This window comes from Stegostoma tigrinum, chromosome 2 (genome assembly GCF_030684315.1).
Source record: "Stegostoma tigrinum isolate sSteTig4 chromosome 2, sSteTig4.hap1, whole genome shotgun sequence".
Classification (NCBI taxonomy): domain Eukaryota; kingdom Metazoa; phylum Chordata; class Chondrichthyes; order Orectolobiformes; family Stegostomatidae; genus Stegostoma; species Stegostoma tigrinum.
Genome location: NC_081355.1, coordinates 27,951,846 through 27,974,005, shown reverse-complemented (window position 1 = coordinate 27,974,005; position 22,160 = coordinate 27,951,846). Strand labels below are relative to the sequence as shown.

At 39.4% G+C, this 22,160-nt stretch overlaps 2 protein-coding genes across 4 annotated transcripts in view; one reads left to right on the top strand and one right to left on the bottom strand.

Moving 5' to 3' along the window:
• Window positions 1–2,382, bottom strand: part of LOC125460937 (putative tyrosine carboxypeptidase MATCAP2) — a 75,048-nt gene extending 72,666 nt beyond the window's left edge. The window contains exon 1 of one of the 2 annotated variants that reach the window (XM_059653017.1): window positions 2,093–2,382. In XM_059653017.1, coding sequence (XP_059509000.1) covers window positions 2,093–2,144 — 52 coding nt within the window. In that variant the 5' untranslated portion in view covers window positions 2,145–2,382. The remainder of the gene's footprint in view (window positions 1–2,092) is intronic. The other variant, XM_059653019.1, reaches the window with a different exon arrangement.
• Window positions 1,846–22,160, top strand: part of anln (anillin, actin binding protein) — a 95,842-nt gene continuing 75,527 nt past the window's right edge. Inside the window, exons 1-4 of one of the 2 annotated variants that reach the window (XM_059653013.1) lie at window positions 1,846–1,947; window positions 2,072–2,717; window positions 13,971–14,118; window positions 17,331–17,573. In XM_059653013.1, the coding sequence (XP_059508996.1) occupies window positions 2,700–2,717; window positions 13,971–14,118; window positions 17,331–17,573 (409 nt within the window). In that variant the 5' untranslated portion in view covers window positions 1,846–1,947; window positions 2,072–2,699. The remainder of the gene's footprint in view (window positions 1,948–2,071; window positions 2,718–13,970; window positions 14,119–17,330; window positions 17,574–22,160) is intronic. The other variant, XM_059653015.1, reaches the window with a different exon arrangement.

Below are 22,160 nucleotides of genomic sequence, written 5' to 3'. Positions count from 1 at the left end.
TGGCTGGTTTGTAATTTAGGATGATGTGAATAGCATGGATTCAATTCGTGCACTGGCTGAGATTACCATGAATGACTCTACTTCTCAACCTTGCCTGTTGCCTGATGTGTGATGCCCCTCAGGTTAAACCACCACCAGCCATCTCTCTCCCTCACTCTCTAATGAGAGATCAGCCCTGTGGTCCAATAGGACTATGTGGTCTTTCTAATCAAATGTTTTCTACTTCAAATCAGCTGATCTATCAGCATTTCACGTTTCTTGTAATGCACACTTTCTGGTTGCATTTTTTAGTCTTGTTGAAAAATTGGCAACAGGCTCACATCGTTTCTGCCCAGGTTTTGAAACGCAGATTAGGTGGAACTAATAATTTGGAGGTGTGTGTTGAGTTTTTCGTTAACTTTTGTCTGAATTTTTACTGTTGTTATTACTCATCCCTGAGTTTAAACAAATTTAACCCTTTCAATGCTGCCCACAACCAGAAGTAACTGGCCTTTTTCTCTACAGTACTGCCTTTCGGAAATCTGGTGAATGTTAGTCTGCACTTTGTGTAAACTTTCCAAATACCTGTATGACATCATCAGCTTCCCTTTCAATTTTGGGCTTTTGATGTGGTGGCAACCATTTTGTTTCCACGATTCACTCAGTTTTTCTTTGGCGCTGATTTGGGATGATTTTCCTTAGTCTAATTTAACATCAATCCATTCAAATGATTTGAGTCTTATCCACTGACACCTGACCCCAAGCATTTTGTTTCTTCTGTTTCCCACAATGCAAAATAATCAACCATTTTGGACTCAAAATGCAAGAGTTTTATCCACTGAATTTCTTATTGCCATCCACTTGGTTTGTGAACTGATACTTTAGCATATGAATTCAGTGCTGCAAGAATGATGTATCTGCATAATAATTGGTTCTCAGCTTGTTACAAATAACATAGTAACCAGGATATTACACTTTGAAATGTAACAGTTAAACAGCCTGTAAGGCTTAAAGGCCAGTAAAGACTGGCTACCTAAAGGTAGATCATGAGTTGTTAGGCTTAAGTAGGAGCTCATTTGGTTGCAAGGCTGGTTTATGATGCAAAGTGATGCCAACAGTGTGGGTTCAATTCCCACGAAGTACACTCCTTGTCAACTTCTCCCCTTGTCCGAGGTGTGGTGATCTTTAGGTTAAACCACTACTCTAACAAGGGAGTAGGACTGTGGTGTCTCTCAGACTTTAAGTCACAGTTGTTTGCCTTGGTTTGCATCGTAGGGAACAACCTTCAGAGCTGAGTGTCCTGCATCACAGAGCTGCTCAGAATGAGTTTCAACAAAAACTACTGCATCTCAATCGTTCCTTACAAAGGCGCATTCAATGAGGACCGGGACAACAGTCTCTTCCTCAGTACAGCCACACGAGCTGCATGCAGGGGAGCAGAGTCCAGGCACAAAGGAATGATCTCATACAAAGGGCCAGTCAGCCTAAAGCTTTTTGGTCTTATAAAAACCAAAAGAACCGCAGATGCTGTAAATCAACTTCCCCAGTTCTGAGGAAGGGTCACCGGACCCAAAATGTTAACTCTGAAGGAGAAAACACCCATGTTGTCAGACCTGCTGAGCTTTTCCAGCAACTTTGTTTTTGTTCCGGATTGGTCTTATTGTGTAATGTTGCAAAATGGAACATTCCAAGTCCAGGGTACATGCTGAGGAATGACTAAAATTCAGGGAAGCCAACATTGAGGCACAAATGGGAAGGGTCACTTGCGGAGAGCTTTTAAACCATTTCACACCAAGGGTCTAAAATTTGTAACACCCCTTAAATTATAAACCTGAAATTGGATAGCCGTGGTCTTCACAACGTACATTCCAAGTGTGTTGAAGTATCTCTGAGCAGAACATGGTGCAGGGAGAAGTTTATTTCTATTGCGCTTTCACTGATTTTCAATTTAAAATGTATTATACTCAGGTAGGTAGTATACCTTGACGTGAAATACACATTAAAATTATTACATTCATGATGAAATACAGAAAAGTTGGACGTGCTATTTGAAGACAAGTTTAATTTTGTTGCAATTTCTGTAATTTTCAAGTCTAGAAGCTTTGCCACGTACTTGTACAACTGTTATGAATGAAGTGCATTGCTGGAAAACAACGACCGGCCATTTTATAGAGCGACTGGCATCTCAGTAACGAAAGATGGGGAACGGAAACACAATCTATTCCATATTGGGGAAAAAAAACACGCAAACTACTGCGACCCCGCAATAAAAAAACAAAACAAAATGCATCGGCATTTTGAAACGTAAGGAGAAAATTGCGAACTCAAGGCAAAGACGGTGCTGTACGCAGCCATTTCCCTGATTGACACGTAAATGACAGTCAAGCTGGAATTCACCAGCTCAGTGGAAAACGACCACCTTGTGTAGATATTTGATTGGTTATTTAATCTGTCCATCAAGATGCATGACGCGCGGCTTACCGTTTTCAATTGGTCTGTATTATTGTTCGTCAAGTGACGTCTAGCCTTACCGTTGCCGCCAGGCTTCATCCTATTTCCTCCGGTCTCGCGATCTCAGCCCGTACCGTTGACGGCGCCGAATTTGAAATTTTGAATGCAGTTTGGCGCAGTTCGAGGTTGTGAAGGCAGTAGTACGAGAAGGGCCGAAGAAGCTGGTTGTTTGACAGGGGCTGATTTGGCCGGCTCGTCACTCGGACATTATGGACCCGTTCACCGAGGTAAGGGCTCCGTGTATGCCCCATATTAGGGGATTGGGATGTTGAAGTCCGGCGAAGTTTTGGCGGTTGTATTTTGGGACAGGCTGAAACCGTGAGAGGGGTGTGCGCGTTTTCCCGGCCACCCTATTCATGTCAGTTCTGTCATTCAGCGAGCTGTCGCTCCTGGGGTCTCCCACGGATCTGCATTTAATGGCGATTTTCTTTCATAACTCGAGGCACTTTGTTTGCAGTCATGCCACTTGGTTTATTTTTCCTTAAAGGTGAAGAATTACCGATGTGGTTTTCCCACACTTCCACCCCCCACCCCACCAACATCCCAACTTCCCCGTTTTCTAATGAAACACTGAGTCCTAAAACGTTGCTCTTCACAGACGTTGCCTGAGCTGCCAAATGTTATTTACAGTATTTTCCGTTTTTAAGAGTAAAATGATGTTGCGTTTCAATTATGTAGAATGGTATTCTTTACACTAACCCCCCAACCATATCTTCAATTAATTCTACTAATCAATCAGTAAAAGTAGACTTTCCCATGACTTAAGGTAAACCAGTAGGTCTAGTGGGCGAGATAGTTAGGTTAACTCTTTAATTTTTAGTGGGATTTGATTCAACTTTCTCCCCTATTCCCCTGCTTTTGAAAGGCTTTCAGAATGATACGTACCACTTCTCGGCATTGTGAGAGATGTATCAGAGAGAAGTGATTATTGCTTGGCATCGCAGCAACGTTGCTCATTTGCAACTTGGACGAGTGAATTGCCCGATATCGATAAACTGAAATCAAGGTTTTTTGATGTTTAGGTGTATCTGTCATCAGAACTGAACACATCCAAATATATCATGTTTTGCTTTTGCTGTTGCGGATGCTGACTGACCTGCCAGTTTTTTTAACATTTTTAGAAGTTGTTCGGATCTTTAATATTTGCTATTTTTCTAAACCTCTTCTGTCTGAAATGCTACTTCAGTTTATACGTGATGTGTCTGGAATGCCTTCCACTGAGTTCACATTCCACCAGTCTCCAATCTGTGCCTGCCTTTTCATAAGACAGGAAAGAAATAAGGAATTATTCAGATAAAATCAATAGGAATGAAGTACCTTCTAAATGTGTGAAGATTTCTAATTAGGATTTGGAGACAACATCTTTTGAATGTGTAATGAATTGGTATTAACTTGTTTCAACCTTCATGGAGACTTTCAAATGAAACTTAATCCTGATTTGGCAACTGAGCAGCTGATGTGCTGTACAGTAAGTAGCTGTGGTTGAGATTGTCTTAATTTCCTTACATGGATAGAGCATAAATATTGGATCACAATTTGATTTACAGTTAGGCTCAAACTGAAATTTCAGTAATGTGTTGTGCCTGTTGTATGACTGGGATCTTATCCAAAAGAGGTAATTTGAAACAAAAAAAAACATTTAAGGCACTTTTACGTTACAATACAATTTCTAACTGAGTCTGACTCACTGATACTTTGGGAATGTGGAGCTACTTTGAACATAAACGGTTTATTTGATTGCCATTCTGATAGCATAATAGAGTTGTTAATTTACTGCTGGACATGAGGCAAGTACTAGGGCAATTGAAACTAAAATATAAGTAGCCTGAAAATATAGGGAAACCCTTCATGAATTTCAACAATGGACATTTGGCTCTACTCTGGCTATATTATTGTTCCAAATATTTTCTAAACAAAATAGAAAAATCACATCTAACATCTTATTGCTTGCATTTCAGTTAATATTTTGTTTCCTTTGTTCATGTGTACTTTATTGTGAATCATTGTGGTGCAAATATAGTAAACGTTTTATTAACTGGCAGCTATGGGACCAGTAGTGTACTGGTTGATCAAGAGGCCCATATAATCGATTATAAAATCTTACACTAAGTAATAAAACTGTAATGCAGGGGTATACACGTTACTGTTTTAACTACTAAACTGGTTTGTTTTTATTTTGTTAAATAATAACCCTACAGCAATTCTTTCAACTTTAGTGTACTATATGTAGCAAGAAAATCTACAATTCTGATGTAAAACTTCATATCAAAATCTTGTTTGCTATGCATTTATGTTAACATATTTAAACAATTGGTCTTGAAGTCTCTTATGTTTTTAATATAAACACATAGAAATGTGTGAAGTTTCTCATTTGTAGCTTATCAACAGTGAAATTTAATTTCTAGAAATAGACAAGAAAATGTACTTGTAATTTTAAAATTTTGTGGCAGGATATCTATTAATATGTTTGATTTGTCACTCATTATTTCTGAAGAAAAATTATTTTTGGAGATTTTGCTTTCTGTTGAAATAATAAAATGTTCCACTTTGTCTTCATAATTATCAGTTACAAAGGAGAAGCAAAACTGACACGTTTTCCTCATCAGGATGAAGGGAAACAGAGCCAGCTTACAGCTTTAAACTAACAACTGTTTTCTCTTGAAGGTTTTGTCCAGTATTTGTTTCTAGGTTTGGGTATGTTGGTGTCAGTGGTCAGATTAGCAGGCTATTACTAGTGGGGTACAACAGGGATCGATGCTCGAGTCCCAACTATTCACGAGCTATTATCAATAATTTGGATGCTAGGACCAAGTATTTCCAAGTTTGGAGATGCCCTGTAAATAAGTGGGAATGCATATTGCAAGGATAAATCAGAGGCTTCAAGGGGATTTCAACAGCCTGTGTGAGTGATGGAATATAATCAGGATAAGTGTGAGGTCATCCAGTTGATGAGAGAACCTGAGCTGCAGGTTATTTTTTTTTAAGTAGTAAGGAACTGGGAAGTGATCATGTCTTAAACAACCTGAGAATTGCCTGTCATAAGTTACTGAAAGCTAACATGCAATGCAGTAAGCAATTAGAAGGCTGACAATTATGTTGTCTTTTATAGCAAGAGGATTTAAGTACAAGAGTATTTTGCTTCAGTGATGCTAGAGAATCTAGTTGTGACTGCATCTGGAATGTTATGTACACTTTTGGCAAAGAATGATATACTTGCCACAGAGAGAACGCAGTAAATGCACACCAGAATGATTCCTGGTATGGTTGACGATCCAATGAGGACAGATTGAGGAGAATATGCAGACGTGTATTCAGTAAAGTTTAGAAAGATGAACTCGAAGGAGTAGACAGGTTAATGGCATTAGGGAAACTTCCTCTATAACAGCCTTGCGGGCATAACTACTCGTAACTGCAGTGGTGTAAGAAAGCAAATCACCATCACCTTCCCAAGGGTAGTGAGGGATGGTAAATAATTGGCTTAACCAGTGATGCTCGCTTTCTAGGAACAAGTATTTAAAAAATGTAAATGCAGAAAAGATGTTTCTCTAACTTCAAAAATCTGCGGGCAGAGGACAGATCACAATACAGGGGAAACCATTTAGGACTGAGTCAAAGATGGATTTCTTCACTTAGTGGATAGTGAATCTTTGGAATTATCTAACCCGGATGTGGAAGCTCTGTCATTAATTAAGTTCAAGACTAAGATCAATGGAATTCTAGTTAGAAATGACATCAAGGAATATGGGGACAATCTGGGGAAAATGGTATTGAAGCCACAATCTAGAATGGCTGAGCAATTTTGTGGGCTGAATGGCCAATTCCTGCCCCTTTATTGCTGTCTATAAAGAAAAGTTGCCTTGGTGTTAACTATAAATTATCTGTTTTTAACAGATTGCTCCCTTCACTTGTAATTCAGTGTTAAATAGCTCAAGATATTTTCTACGGGTGCAAACCAATGTAGAAAAGGCAAAAATATGCTTGAAAAAAGTGCAACAATTATAAGGATAATATGAACATTTTGCATACCAATTGCACTATTGAATTCTTGATGAAAATCATTTATGTTTCCGTGCACAAACACTGTTTATAACGGAATAATTTAATAAGTATTTGGGAGAAAAATGTATAGTGTAGTTTTTGTCCTGGAATGCTATATCTCAACTCCAGCGAATAATCATTATTCTTCCTCTACCTGACTGCCTCTGTTTATTTTTATCTAAAATTTAATCCTAAAACCAAGAACCCTTTAACTCTAACATATTAGCTAAACTATATTATTTTTTGTCTGCCCTGAATTCTGTTTCTGTTCAGATTGAGTCCTGACCATACGTAATGCTGAAGCCTGCCTGTATTTCGTACAATTTCCACGCCTTGCTGTTTTCTGTAAACCAGCTTTTGGCAACACTGCAAACTTTCTGTTTCCTGCGAGTTTCACTGTCCAGATGTACAGAACAGATATACTTTCAGATAAGTGGATAAGTAAGTAAGTTGGGCTTTGAGAAACTCTTCTGGTAAGGGCTTTTGCATTTACAGGACTGTAGCTCGCAGTGCTTTCCCCTGATTTTAGACCAGGTCATTGTTGGGTATTTTTCTATGGAAAACTTATTTTACTTCCTCAAGCTTCTTGTAAGCCATTCAATAGGTTTAATTTTATTTTCACTGCACAAATCTAGAAACAATTTGCTCCTCTTCAAATTCTACTCTGGTGTTTCCCTTCCTAAAATACATATAGTTCAACAAGTGCTGGTTGCACTCAACTACTTGAGTTTGCTATTTTATATTTAAACTATTTGTTTCAATGAATTCTAGCTAAAGGTGATCCAGCTTTGCTGTAAATCTGCTTTCTCTCTGAGTCTAGTAGATAGAGTGGGAACATTTTGTTAAGTTTCATGCTTTCTAATCAGCAAAATTGCATTGAGTCCAATTATAACTGTCATCCTGCCATACTGAGATTGGCAGCACAGTCAGGAGTCAGACTTATGGTCTGCATGGTTTACTTGTATTTTGGCTTTCCTGACTGTGTTGTACTGTCAATGAGTTGCAATTTTTGTTTTGTTTTTGTTTTCCTCTTTCTGTTCTAACCTATTTGGAAAAGAAGCAGTAACTTTGCTTTAAAATGTTTTCTGTTTCCAATAGGAGTAGCTTTTAATACTTCTGTGGATTAAAGACCGGATACTATTTAAATCTTTAAAGGGTGGGAAGCACTGCTGCAAATGAAACTTTTCAAATTGTACATGTCACCTCACCCAGTTGTTTGAATTGGTGGTGCAGTGTGTCAGTTACTCCAATAGGATTTGAATTTTGAGTCACATGCCAAATTGAACATACTTGAGAAATGAGACTCTGCTGCTTCAACGAAATATTCTGGTGTAGTGCTGATTAGTAGACTTGGTATGTGTTTCAAGGCAGCTGATTGTTAACATTCTTCCTGAATCAGTGGAAAGTGGTGTGTGCCAAATTGCACAGTTGGAAAGTTTCAGATGTCAGCTTGGACTTTTTCAGAAGTGTTTTTACCTGTGTAACCCCCTTGAGGGTATAAACATATCAATAAAGAAGTAGTAACTTTCAGTTTTAGACCTCAAGAATATAGACTATCCTGATAAGTTTTAAATATTTTCTGAAGAAAGGTCTAGGCCCAAAACGTCAGCTTTCCAGCTCCTCTGATGCTGCTTGGCCCGTTGTGTTCATCTAACTCTACACTTTGTTATCTAAATTTTAAATTTGGCTCACTTTTTGATTAAATATAATTTTAAATTTAATATCTTAATATGCCAAGATTGTTTGCAGTTCCAGATTTCATGTCTTCAACCTTGTCAACAGTGAAAATCAGATATCCTTAGAAAGCAGGTGGTGAGGTGAACAAATAGAAATTTATAATAGTCGTGGGTTTCTTGATCTTTTCTTTCTCTTTGATACATTTTATTTATAGCTTCTCTCTCTTACTAAAAACCGTCATCAAATTTCATTGCTACATTTCATTGAAATCTTTGTGACAACCCTGAGCTGATGTTGTATCAAGGTAGCATCGTTAAATTGAAAAGATTAGAGTTTTGGGATTTTCTGACATTGTGAAGAATATAAATAGATCTTTGGTTTTTTTAAACTCACGATTGATGTACCATCTACTTCTCAAAATTAATAGGGTTTTGCAAAGTTTGAGGTCAAGTAATTAGATTCATTATTCATTCATGGGATGAGGGCGTCTCTGGCCCGCATTTATTGCCAATCCCTAATTGCCCAAAGGGGAGTTAAGAATCAACCACTTTGCTGCGGGTCTGGAATCACATGTAAATCAAACCGGATAAGAATGGCAATTTCCTTCCCTAAAGGATATTAGTGAACCAGATGGATTTTTCCGACAATTGACAATGGAGTTGTGGTCATCAAAAGACACGATTGAATTCAAATTCCACCATCTGCTGAGGCGGTATTCAAATCCAAGTACCTAGAATATTTCCTGGTCTCTTGATTAACAGTCCAGCAGTAATACCACTAGGCTGTCATCTCCCCTTTTAAACACGCAGTAAACTTAAACATATTGCAATAATAGTATTTACAACTACATGTAATAGTTGGGGACTTAAACCTGTTACAATTCTGAACATTGAATACAAGCTGATCAAATTTTACAATTTCAAATAAAGAGTACTATGTATGATGAATATGACTTGCATCGAGTGATTCCGTGGATGAGACCTTTTAAAGCTTCTGTTAGTGTAAGGTCATGATATCATGAGCAAGTCTCTCTGATAGTGAGATGTAGTATAGCATGCTGCCTTTCCTGAAGATCTGAAAACTATACAAGCAAATATGTTGTCAGTGGGTACCTGTCACAAATAGATAAAACAGATTTTACAAGACTAATGTTTCAAACTTCACTACAGCACTTTGGAGATTTGGCAATTCATCCTGATCCAGTGGTTCTATATCTGTCTAAAGAGGTATGTGTTATTCTCCATTGTTTGTTGTTTTGCTGCTGATTCTTGTCACTCAGCATCACTGTATAGTCTTTATTATCAGAGTTTACTTCCCTACTCTTATTCCGTGATTGTTGTCCCACACATTGCGCTCTGTTACTTCACAATGCAATACTACAATCAATAATGACTTATGATCAGGCATGGTTGCAGATTCTAGAAGTCCTTGCTGGTATCTGAGTATTTGAGTTTGTAACTCAAATACTGTTACCGTTGTGCAGTTTGGTGGCTTCCTATCTGTGCACTCATCGTGTGTCTCTTCTTTTTAAACTCTTCTGTCTTTGAAGAAGAGCCCACCTGACATTGGCAGAAATGGAGAATTTTAATGCAAAAACCCTGTTCCGCCACTTGACACTTAATTGATTCAATAGCTTGAATAGTGGGGTGCCAAAGTGATGTGGCCACTCCCCACTTGTCTTGAAACTTGTCAGTTTGTCAGTAGACTACATTCTGTTGCCAGACACTCTGCATTCCGGTATACTGAAAATAGCAGTGATTGCATGAGCGATTGTGTTACGATGTTGCTAAACAATGGGAAATTTAAAGGTGTAATCCACCACATGGATGTAATCACCCCCCCTTGCACATACAAAGAATGGTTGAACATCATGTTAGATATAGAGGTTTCTTTTGCTGCTGATATGTTTGGCATGTCTCCTTTGCATTCACGAGTCCTTCCAATTCACCCCTGCCCAGCATTCGCATGCTAATCCTCTTGAATTTCAATACCTATATATTCTTGAGTAAGATGGACATGATATTTTGGTGTCATGTTTTTGGAATTACGACTCGTATGTCTTCGAAATGGCTTTTGTCATTATTTTGCAAAAATATCTGAATTCCTTCGTGTCATCCCTGGCCATCTTTTGCAACTCTTATTGCTCATCTTCAGCAGTCGCTGCTTGGAACTGATTATTGACATTGAAAATGTCTTCAACTTTTGTAGTCTACACCATTAATATGTAGATTAAGGGGAATATCTTGGTCGTATCTTGGATAATCTGCTGAGTGCCTCAGATGTAATCATCCTGGTACCTGGCTTGTATCTCACTTCACTTCAAAGTCACACCCTTTCAGAATGCTGTCTGCGGTCTATTCTGCCACAGTGGGTATGATTAAATATCATAAATTGTAGCTATGCTGAGATCTGTGCACAACTGGTAATCTTGCTACTGCAAAACCAAGATGAGCTTAGTATTGCATTGTGATTTTGCTATTTCACTGAATTGATGATCTGTCATACACTGTGACAGTCTTTCATATTCTATGCTGTGGAGTGCCACTTATTGAGGTACAAGACGTTAGGATGTGTGGTGGTAATATGTTGACATTGCATACTGTCTTTATTTTATTTTCTAGTGTGTGCCTTCTAGTTTTCAAGACATTTTATGCTTGATGTCATCCTTGACAAAGCACCATTTGATTAGCATCACATTCACAAACTTTCACTCCCTCCACCACTGATGCTCAGTCGCAGCATTATGTACCATCTTCAAAGTGTTCTGCAGAAATTCACTGAGACCCCTTAGAATAACATCTTGCAAACCTATGATCACAATCATCTGGAATGACAAGGGCAGCAGATCCGTGGGAACATCACCACTTACAAGATCTCCTCTAAGCCATTTACTGTCGTATCTTGGAACTATATCGCTGTTCCTTCAGTGTTGCTGAGTCACACCCTGGAACTTCCATTCTAATGGCATTGTGGGTGACTCTCCAGCAAATGGATTGCAGCAGTTCAAGAACTCAGTTTATCGCCTTCTAGTGTCCATATCCCATGAGTGAATTTTTTGAAAAAAAAGCTTTTGGGCCTCTTTTAACCTTGACACATGGGAGTAACAACATGGAATACTTATTCATCCTCTGAAAATCGTGACTTGCTTATTTGACAGTGAATATTATTGATGCATTTCCGTTTGTCCACCTTAACACTTCTGTTGCTGCCAGTGTTTTTGATTTTGTGTAATCTCTTTGGTCACTTTTTTTTCTGTAGTTTGGTATGGGCTGTGAAACCATATTTCTAGTATATATGTGCCCAATTTCCCTTGAGTGTTATAAAGCAAATAGTAACAAGAAAAGCTGGACAGCTTTTTCTTAGTGTGAAAAAGTTGTAGATTTTTTAGGTTTGATTACAGTTCTCTGACCATAGTATTTAGTGTTGACTACTTCAATCATGTAATTATTGTTAGCTTTCTACAGTGGTTTCATAGTTGTGTCCATCTTCAAGCAATGCATCAATGACGTGACCTTTTCTCTTGCTCAGGATCCTTCCTAAAGGCATTCATTGTAGTGACAGTGCCTAATTTTAATGAGTCTGTTTGACAGTTTTTTCTAGAAAAGGTACCCTCATGCTGACATTCATCATTATACTCGGGGTGGGGGGGAGGCGGGGGGGGTGGGGTTAACGTCTGTTGATCCTGAAGTTAATTATTACCTTGAGCTGGTCTTCTAAAACTTTCAAGTTTTTTTTTTAAAAGAAAACAATTTTAGTACATGAGAAGTTACATACATAACAGTTTCTTTCCAAATAGATTCCATTCCAGTTAGGCAAGATACCTTTAAGACGGTCATATGAAATAATGATATGGGACATTACCACTACCTCCACCTCCTTACCTGTATGCCATAGTGCCACTCGACTGGTAATCTAGTGGTTCTGACCACGTGGATTCGAATCCACCTTGGCAAATGGTGAAACTTGAATTCAATAAAAAGCTAGTCTGATGACCACTGTGTAACTGCTGTTGTTTGTTGTAAATATTCATCTATCTTGCTAATATTGCTTAGGGAAGGAAATAATCTGCCGTTCTTCGAGACTGCATGTGACTCCAGGCCCACAGCCCAGGACAAAAGAAAACATCAAAACCTACTATGTTTAAATAAAAGACATTAACAGTTTACGTTTACCTCTTCACCTTGCTCTGCAGACTCTCTTGGGAGATGTAACACCATGCTGTTAGTTTAAGAGCCTTCCAATTAGTTCACTAAGCTAAGCCCTCAGTACCTGAAATGCCTGCTTTTTTTAAAATCACAATTGAAATCTGAGTTTGCTGATAAATGCAATCCTGGCTTTTCAAGACAGTTGCTGTTTGACCACCAGAAGGAGAATCGGACTCCAGATTGAGTTGTCAGACTTCCTTAGACCCTCCATCTCTGGTAATACAAGTTGCTGGCTGATAGACTATCTTTTGCAAGAAAGAAAACTATTGGGCCCAGGCACAGCTCACTGAGAAAACTCTGAGGAAGGGTCACCAGACCCAAAACATTAATTCTGCTTTCTCCTCCACAGATGCTGCCAGACCTGCTGAGCTTTTCCAGCAACTTTGTTTTTTCACTGACAAAAACAATTACTCACCTCTGGCGAGCTGTGAACTCACTTGAAACGATATTTAATGTCTTTTGGAGTAAATAAAGCTTCGTGACTGCCGGTGTATGGGTGGATGGAGTGGCAAAGCAATACTCCCATATTTTGAATGTTTTGTTCATCTCTGCTCCTTTTTGCTGTGGGTTAATTTTAGAAATTGGACTTTGAAAACCAGGGTTTTGGTGAGCACCTTTTGGTCTGCCTTGCCTAGGATTTTAAGAAAAGGGAAAAGTGTAGAAAAAACATTCCCTTGATGTCTTGGGCTTAACAGGTGAAAACCTTACTATTGTCCTTTTCTGTACTCCTAATTTTATTACTATAATTTGCAAAATGTAAATTGGTAAGAGATTCCATGTGACTATCTTCAGCAGTTTTAATCTGTTGGCAGAAATTTTCTGGTTTTGCTCTAATTTCTGTGACAGAATGTTTTTTAATTTATATGACAAAACTTCTTGTGACAATGCAGACTGTTGTTTTTATGAATATAATTTGATGCTTGTTAGTCTATCAGGCAGGAGCTGAAAGTACTGGATGATATCCTTCATTAGACCATGTGTGTACCCAGTGTTGCCGCTTAGCCTTTTTGTTGTATTGGTGCCAATATGCTACGAGAAAAACAGCATTGTAGCCAGCCAGATATTATTCTGTATTTAAAAGCAAATGCTTTGAATTTTGGAAATTTAAATAAAAGCAAAATATGCAGGAACTATTCAGTTTGTCAGACATCTGTGGAGGGATAAAATGGCTTGAATACCTTTTTCATTTCATCTGAGGATTTTTTTTCACCTGTTTTCACTGCACCTAACTAGTATGGAGAACCTACTAATCCTCACCAAGCTGATAGTAAGTTAGTGACTTGAGCAATGATGTGATTTTATACTTTATAATTCCTGATGTGCTAAAACGTGAATATTGTGCTTGAAAAATGTTTTCTTTCAAAACAATATTCATGTTTTAGCCTAACACATCTTGACTTTAGAAATAATGCAGTTTTTGTGCTTCACTTGTCTTTCCTCTAATAAAAGCTTATTGTTTTAATTCAATGAAGTGATGCAATTTGCTTAGTGCTTGCATTATGTAATCAATGACTTTTATGCAAGACTGTGGAGAATACAATGAATTGTTACCTATTCTAGAAATTACTTGAGCGAACTCGGGCTCGGCGAGAGAATCTGCAGAAGAAGATGGCTGAGAGGCCCACAGCAGCTGCTCGACAAATTGTAAAACGATCCAGGGAACCTTTGTCTGAGGCTAGCAACCAACCATTGGAAGTTACTGAGGAAGGTAAAAGATTTCTTACTATGTGTTTGATTCTGACCAAAAAAAGTCCTATAGTACAGAAGTGAATAGAAACTGTAATCTTTTATTATGAAAGAATATTTCTTGTTAGGCTACGTACCCGACACACATGTTGTCTGTGAACTCTTAACTAGCCATGTATCTAAAATTTTAAATCAACTAAGACATGAAATTTGAAGATGTTTTCTATATTATATATATGCCATTGGCTAAGCAGCTGAAAGATGACTTAATTTTAATGTATTTAGATTGAGATAATACTAATCTCCAGCCTTTATTTGTGTAAATAATTATGAAAGTATCAATTTAATATTGAAGCTGTGAAGCATAAAGGAAAGCAAACACTGAATAATGAAGTTCAACTTGAGATGGTATTCAGGCTTACTGAAGAACTGGCCATTTAATCTTAAAAAGACTAATTTAACTTGAATAAGGGAGCAATGGAACACATTGGGGTAGAGTTCCAGCAAAATCAGCACATTCTGGCAAAGTTGGCAGAACCGCCTCAAAAGATCACAAAGTTTAGGATGTTAAGTTGAATTGGAAGGGTTTGGAGTGATGAATGCTAGCAAATGGGACTAGGTCAGATTGGACTGTCTGGTTGGCGCAGATGAGTTGGACCAAAAGGTCTGTTTCTGTGCTGTATCACTCTGACTATAAGTTTTGCCAATAACTCTCTAGGGACAATACCACTGTACCTCAACTGCTGAGCCAGATGGCCTGGATTCAAGAGCCATCTGCTCTAGACATATCTGGACAGAATGATTAAACTATCTTAGTGGAACACCTTAAATGAGGGTTCTTGAGGTGCGTCAATTAGGCAATGTCCCTACCTCTGGGACAGAAGGCCTGCTTCAAATCCCAGTGTTGTCATATCATGGCTGAACAGGTTGGTTAAAAATACAGTGCTGAGCATGCAGGGCAAGTATGTACTCGAGAAGCAAGGGAAGAGTAAACAAGAATTATCCTAAATGGATTAATAAGCGCATTGGAAATGATTTAGTGAGAAAATAACCTCCATAAATCGTGCAAGGAGAAAATGGTTGGTGTTTTAAGATACATACAAGGGTATGTCAGAGTGATGAAAGAGTAGATTTTTTTCATCTAGCTGCAGAGATGAGGTATAATGTATGAGGATTGTCAATGATTTAAACATTCTGGACATTCACAAGGGAAAGCCTGAAGATAAACCCTCTTCAAATGACAATATTATGATGTTGATTGGACTGAGAAGGAACCTTGAGACAAGCTAAAAGAGCTAAGAAACTGAAATCCCTAAGAATAATAATTGCAGATTACTGAAGGAAACTAGGAAAGAAACTTTGTATTAATGGTTATTAATGGTATTAAAGACATTTGGGAAGTTACCAGTATTGAAAAATCAGTCAATGTGGTACCTTTTTATTAAACAGGATGATGAATCAGCTGCTAGTAATTTAAGGTCTGTTAATTTTATTTTACATTCCACCTTTTAATCAAATTGATTTTGAGTCATAAACCTAATGATTAACAGTACAATTATAACTTAGTTGAGTTGCCAAAATGAGTTCAGTAAGGAAAAGGTCCTCGCTGAACAAGCTCCATGACAGCTTTGAAGAGACATAGTAGTGAGATGTGGTAGCTGCAACACTGTATTCTACTTAGACTTCCAAAAATATTTATCCAGGTTCAAAATGGAAGATGATTAATCAAGGCTAATGCTGTGGATAATTGGGATACAGCCTGTGTGTTGACAAAGAACAGTTTGTATAAGCTGCAAGAATTGAGTCAGTGGAAGGAAAGCTGTTTGGGAATCCTAGGGATTAGTTTTGAGCCACTACCGTTTCCACTTTATGTTGGACTTGGCAACCCAATGCAGTGTGATCATCAAATCTCCTAACTGTGACTTTGGATTTAACAATGCCACCTATTGTACCACATGCAAATATATCAGCTGAAATTATATCTCTTGAGCTTTGAGCCAGTTGACTGAATGGTATGTTTGTCTTTTTTTCCATTCCAAAGTGGAATTCCTGATCTGCAGGATGCTCAGTGGCATAACATGTTGATGCTGTGCACTCTAGCATGGCAGAATGTACATTTAGTTGCACATTTAAATCTAATGTTTAACTAATGATTCATTTTATCTGATCTTCTGTATGAAATATGTCTTCAAGAAATAGAAGAACAACAGATTTCTGGGTCAAAACTTTGGAAGTGTTTAAAGTAATAAAAAGGCAGGACAGAATTGTTTCCAGGTGGTGATGGGTCAAGAGTAGGAGACCATGGTTACAACATTAAATGTTAAGCTTTTTAAAACAGAAAAAAGGAACAACTTCCTTTCAACAAAGAGTTATCAGGATGTGGCATTCACTTCCAAGGTCAATGTTGGGGTTCCAAGGTTGAGGCAGAAATTGTCAACATTTAATGATTCAAATTGGATAGATGGTGAAGGTGCAGGTGTTAAAGGGAAATGGAATCAGGATAGGTAGCAATGGTTACAACTGTAAGGTCAGATATGGCAAGCCTGGCCCAAATCGCCTATTTCTGTTTCACCTATTAGGGCAAGTTGAAAGCTAGATCAAGCCTTTGAATTTGAAGTAAGGCATAAAGCCTACTTTGAACGATCATATATGTTGGCAATAGTGAATACTGATTCTGCAATAAATATGAATTTCTTTATACCAGTATAAATAATGGTAGAAATTGTGGTCACACAAAAGTGCTGTACTTTGTGGTAATATTACCATAATGTGGACATATTCCCACAGGGAGAGACAATTGTCTGGAGAAATTTGAAGGTGGTTTGACCAGAAAATCCCAGGGGGCAAAGACATAAAAGCAAGATTGGCCTCTAGCCTCTGACTGGAAGAAAAGCAGGAATTAAATATATTTTTGAGCGCTGAGTTCAATTGAGGCATTCAGGAGGGTCCTGAATGATTGATGATTTTTAACCAAATAATCAATGTGCAAGGGTGTAGCAGTAAAACAGGAGATTGGCACAAGGACATGATTTTTAGCTAACAAATTAATACAGGCACGATGGGCCGAATAGCCCCCTTTATGGACTGTAACCTTTCTGTAATCTAGTGATAAAAGTTAAATCATAATTTTAAACATATATCCTTTCCTCTTGTTCCATCTCCCAGTTTATGGTATTTATTCTCTCCTGAAGTGGCAGAGTTCTCCACATTTTTGTTTTGCCTTTTTTAATGTAGTGAAAGTGTCAACCAAGCCTTCTCCATCCAAACGACGCTGTTCAGATAAAATGGAAACTCCGGTCCCTGGGGCAGAGATTGAAGAGCTAGGAAATCCTGTTACACAATATCCTCCAAGTCAACCTGTTGCATTAATTGGGGTTCAGGAAGAACAAAGTGTGAATCAGAATGCAAACCCAGTATCCTCTGTGAAGAATCGAATGCAAGCGTTGGCCGAACAACGACGCCAATGGGACTGTTACGGTATGGCCTAATTATGCATTAGAATGTGATTGTATATTTTATTGTGATTTACTACTTTGGAGAGCAATTATCCTTTTCTGGAAGGTCCAGCAACGATTGGCATTTTATCAACTTTAATGTTGTAAGTCGTCTTATGGTTGCGTCGCTGTTTTATACAAACTAAACATAACATTGAATCTCATGAGGAGATAATGGGAGAGAAGACTAAAACTTCGATCAAAAGGTTTTACGCTTCTCCCTCCAGCCCCCAACTGAGTGTCAGCAATATGGGTGACATTTGACTAGGCAGAAGGGTGGTGACCTTGCTAATTTCCTGCCTCTGCCCTGATTAACTCCATGGTGGAAGATCAATGGATATCTGCCCCCCTCTTACAACCAGTTAAGTCCTTTTAAGTGTGAAATTAACAGCTGTATTAATCCAGCGGCTGATGGGCCTTACCTTTCAGACCATTACAAATATGGGGCAGGGAGCTGTTGAGAGTGATTGACTTTTTTTTGTTGACTCGTCTTCCTTAAAATCCCCAACACTTGACCTCTCTTCCCTGTCATTCACTCCTAGCCTAGGATCCAGCTACAATCCTTGGCTTTCAGTGAATGTCACATCTGCAGCAGTCACCACTTCTCGGTGACAGTGCAGTTCAATAGAGCTGCCAGCCTCTGCCATCATTTTATCTTAAGGTCCTTGAAACATGGAAAGCCTCCCTCTAGCTTGTCATGCTCTTGAATGGAACAGCATGAGATGTGAAGAGCTGGCAGAGGGTTCTTGCCAGTTGGCAGCCAATATCCTTATCTCCAAGATTTTTCCTGTAGGCTTCCAAAGGAGCAATTCCTCTTAAAGAAACGGGAGTGGAGAGTTTTGGGGGGAGAAATCCAGAATGTTAGGGCGAAGGCACTCCAATGTTGGAGCAATACAAATCAGGGTAATGCACAACTCTAACACCTGGCAAGTGGCAATGCTTTGCAAGGTTGTGAAAAATCATTGTATTATCCTGACAGTTTTCCTTTTCTGTCTAAGAAAGAAACCAAAGAAGTCAAATATGGATTACTTAATATTAAAAGTAAAGACAATTGCTTTACTTTGAAACTATTAATCAAACTCTGCTCATATTTAGAGCTCGGTTAAGGAAATTGAAAAGGTGAGCTGGCTGATCCCATTGTGAACAGCAGCGACCACATCTGCAGCAAGTGTTGGTTGCTGGAAGAACTCCGGGTCAGAATCGCTGATCTGGAATCTGAGCTTCAAACTGTGGCGCATCTGGGAGGGGGAGAGTTACCTGGACTCTGTTTCAGGAGGCAGTCACACCCAGTAGATTAAGTAATTCAAATTCAATAAGTGTTCAGGGACAACAGTGTGTGGCTGTAGGTGAGGCAGGTAGGGGGATCCTGAGTTCAGGAGTGCAGGAGCCTCACCCCTTGATCTTGTCCGACAGATATGGGATTCTTGCTCCCTGTGCGGATGAGGGAAAGGGCTGTGGACAGGATGAGCCAGCTGACCATGGCATCATGGTGCAGAAGGTCATTCAAGAGGGAGGAGCAAAAAGACAAGTAGCTGTTAAAGGGGATTCTATAATTAGGGGAACAGATAGTATCCTATGCAAGTCGGATCGGGAGTCCCACATGGTGTGTTGCCTGCCCGGTGTCAGGGTGCAGGACGTCTCCAACCGGCTTGAAAAGATATTGGAGGGGGAGGATCCAGTTGTTGTGGTCCACGTTGGGACTAACAACATAGGCAAAGCTAGGGTAGAGGACCTGTTCAGGCATTATCAAGCACAGGAAGGAAATTGAAGTGCAGGTCCTCAAGGGTCATAATCTCCGGATTACTGCCCGAGCCACGTGCCAATTGGCATAGGGATAAGAAAGTTAGGGAAGTAAACATGTGGCTAAGGGATTGGTGTGGGAAAGAGGGATTCCATTTCATGGGGCATTGGCATCAGTTTTGGAAGGGGGTGTATCTGTACTGTTGGGACGGTCTCCACCTGAACCGATCAGGAACCAGTGTTCTAGCGAAAAGGATAAATAGGGTAGTCAGTAGGACCTTAAACTAGTGAGTCGGGGGGAAGGGAAAGTGAAAGCGACAGGGAGTATGGAGTTGAATGGAAAGATAAGCAGCAGGATAGTATGTATACAGGTGGGTTTAAGCTCGAGGCAGACTAAGAATGCCGCAAAAAGGAAGGATAGCTTAAAACATCTTATGATTTCCAATATCTCTAATGATAAGAAAGTTAACATTAAGGCACTTTACCTAATTGCTCATAGTGTTCATAACAAATTGGATGAATTAACGGTACAAATCATCTTGAATGATTATGATGTGGTAGGCATCACAGAGACGTGGTTGCAGGGGTTTCAGGTCTGACAGTTAAACATCCAAGGATTTACAACTTATCGAAAAGATAGGGAGGTGGGCAGAGGAGACGGGGTTGCCCTGTTAGTTAAGAATGGAATTAAATCTATGGCACTGAATGACATAGGGTCAGATGATGTGGAGTCTGTGTGGGTGGATTTGAGGAACCACAAAGGCAAAAACAAAACCATAATGGGAGTTATGTACAGACCTCCTAACAGTGGTCAGGACCAGGGGTGCAAGATGCACTGGGAAATAGAAAGGGCATGTCAGAAAGGCAAGGTCACGGTGATCACGGGGGACTTCAATATGCAGGTGGACTGGGTGAATAATGTTGCCGGTGGATCCGAAGAAAGGGAATTCATGGAATGCTTACAGGATGGCTTTTTGGAACAGCTTGTGATGGAGTCCACAGGGAGCAGGTTATTCTGGACTTAGTGCTATGTCATGAGCCAGACTTTATAAAAGATCTTAAAGTAAGGGAACACTTAGGAGGCAGCGATCATAATATGGTAGAGCTCAGTCTGCAGTTTGAAAGAGAGAAGGCAAAATCGGAAGTAATGGGGTGGGGGGGAGGTGTTTAGACAGCCATGGCTGACAAAGGATGTCAGGAAAGGTATCAAAGAAAAAGAGACAGCCTTATAAAGTGGCCAAGAGCACTGAGAAATCAGAAGATTGGGAAGGCTACAAAAACAAACAGAGGATTACAAAGAGAAAAATAAGAAAGGAAAGAATCGAATATGAAGGTACGCTTGCCAGTAATATTAAAAATGATAGTAAAAGTTTCTTTCAATACTTAAGAAACAAACGAGATGTAAAAGTTGACATTGGGCTGCTCCAAATTGATGCTGGAAGACTAGTGATGGGCGATAAGGAAATAGCTGAAGAACTTAAGTACTTTGCGCCAGTCTTCACAGTGGAAGACATGAGCAGTATTCCAACAATTAAGGAGAATCAGAGGGCAGAGTTGAGTATGGTAGGCATTACAAAAGAGAAAGCGCTAGAAAAGCTAAAAGGTCGAAAAATGGATAAATCTCCTGGCCCCGATGGGCTGCATCCTCGTGTCCTGAGGGAGGTGGTTGAGGAAATAGCGGAGGCGTTGGTTGTGATCTTTCAAAAGTCACTGGAGTCAGGGAAAGTCCCAGACGATTGGAAAATTGCTGTTGCAACCCCCTTGTTCAAGAAAGGATCAAGACAAAAGATGGAAAATTATAGGTGGATTAGCCTAACTTCAGTTGGTAAAATTATAGAATCCATCATTAAGGATGAGATTTCTAAATTCTTGGAAGTGCAGGGTCGGATTAGAACAAGTCAGCATGGATTTAGTAAGGGGAGGTCGTGCTTGACAAACCTGTTAGAATTCTTTGAAGAGGTAGCAAGTAGGCTAGACCAGGGAAACCCAGTGGATATTATCTATCTAGACTTCCAAAAGACCTTTGATAAGGTGCCTCTGGGAGGCTGCTGAGTAAGGTGAGGGCCCATGGTGTTCGAGGTGAGCTACTGGCATGGATTGAGGATTGGCTGTCTGACAGAAGGCAGAGAGTTGGGATAAAAGGCTCTTTTTCAGAATGGCAACCAGTGACAAGTGGTGTCCCGCAGGTTTCAGTGTTGGGGCCTCAGCTATTCACTTTTTATATTAATGTTCTGGACGAAGAGACTGGGGGCATTCTGACAAAGTTTGCCGATGATATGAAGTTAGTTGGACAGGCAGGTAGTACTGAGGAGGTGGAGAGGCTCCAGAAAAGTTTAGATGATTTAGGAAAGTGGTCCAGGAAATGGCTGATGAAATTCAACATGAACAAATGTGAGGTTTTGCACTTTGGAAGAAAGAGAATACAGGCATGGACTATTTTCTAAATGGTGAGAAAAATTCATAAAGCCGAAGTACAAAGGGATCTGTGAGTGCTAGTCCATGATTCTCTAAAGGTTAACTTGCAGGTTGAGTCTGTGATTAAGAAAGTGAATGTAATGTTGTCGTTTATCTCAAGAGGGTTAGAATATAAAAGCAGTGATGTGCTTTTGAGACTTTACAAAGCACTAGTTAGAATACTGTGTCCAATTTTGGGCCCCACACCTCAGGAAGGACATACTAGCCCTGGAGCGTGTCCAGCGGAGATTCACATGGATGATCCCTGGAATGGTAGGTTTAACGTACGATGAACGGCTGAGGATCCTGGGATTGTAGTCATTAGAGTTTAGTAGGTTGAGAGGAGACCTAATAGAAACATACAAGATAATGCATG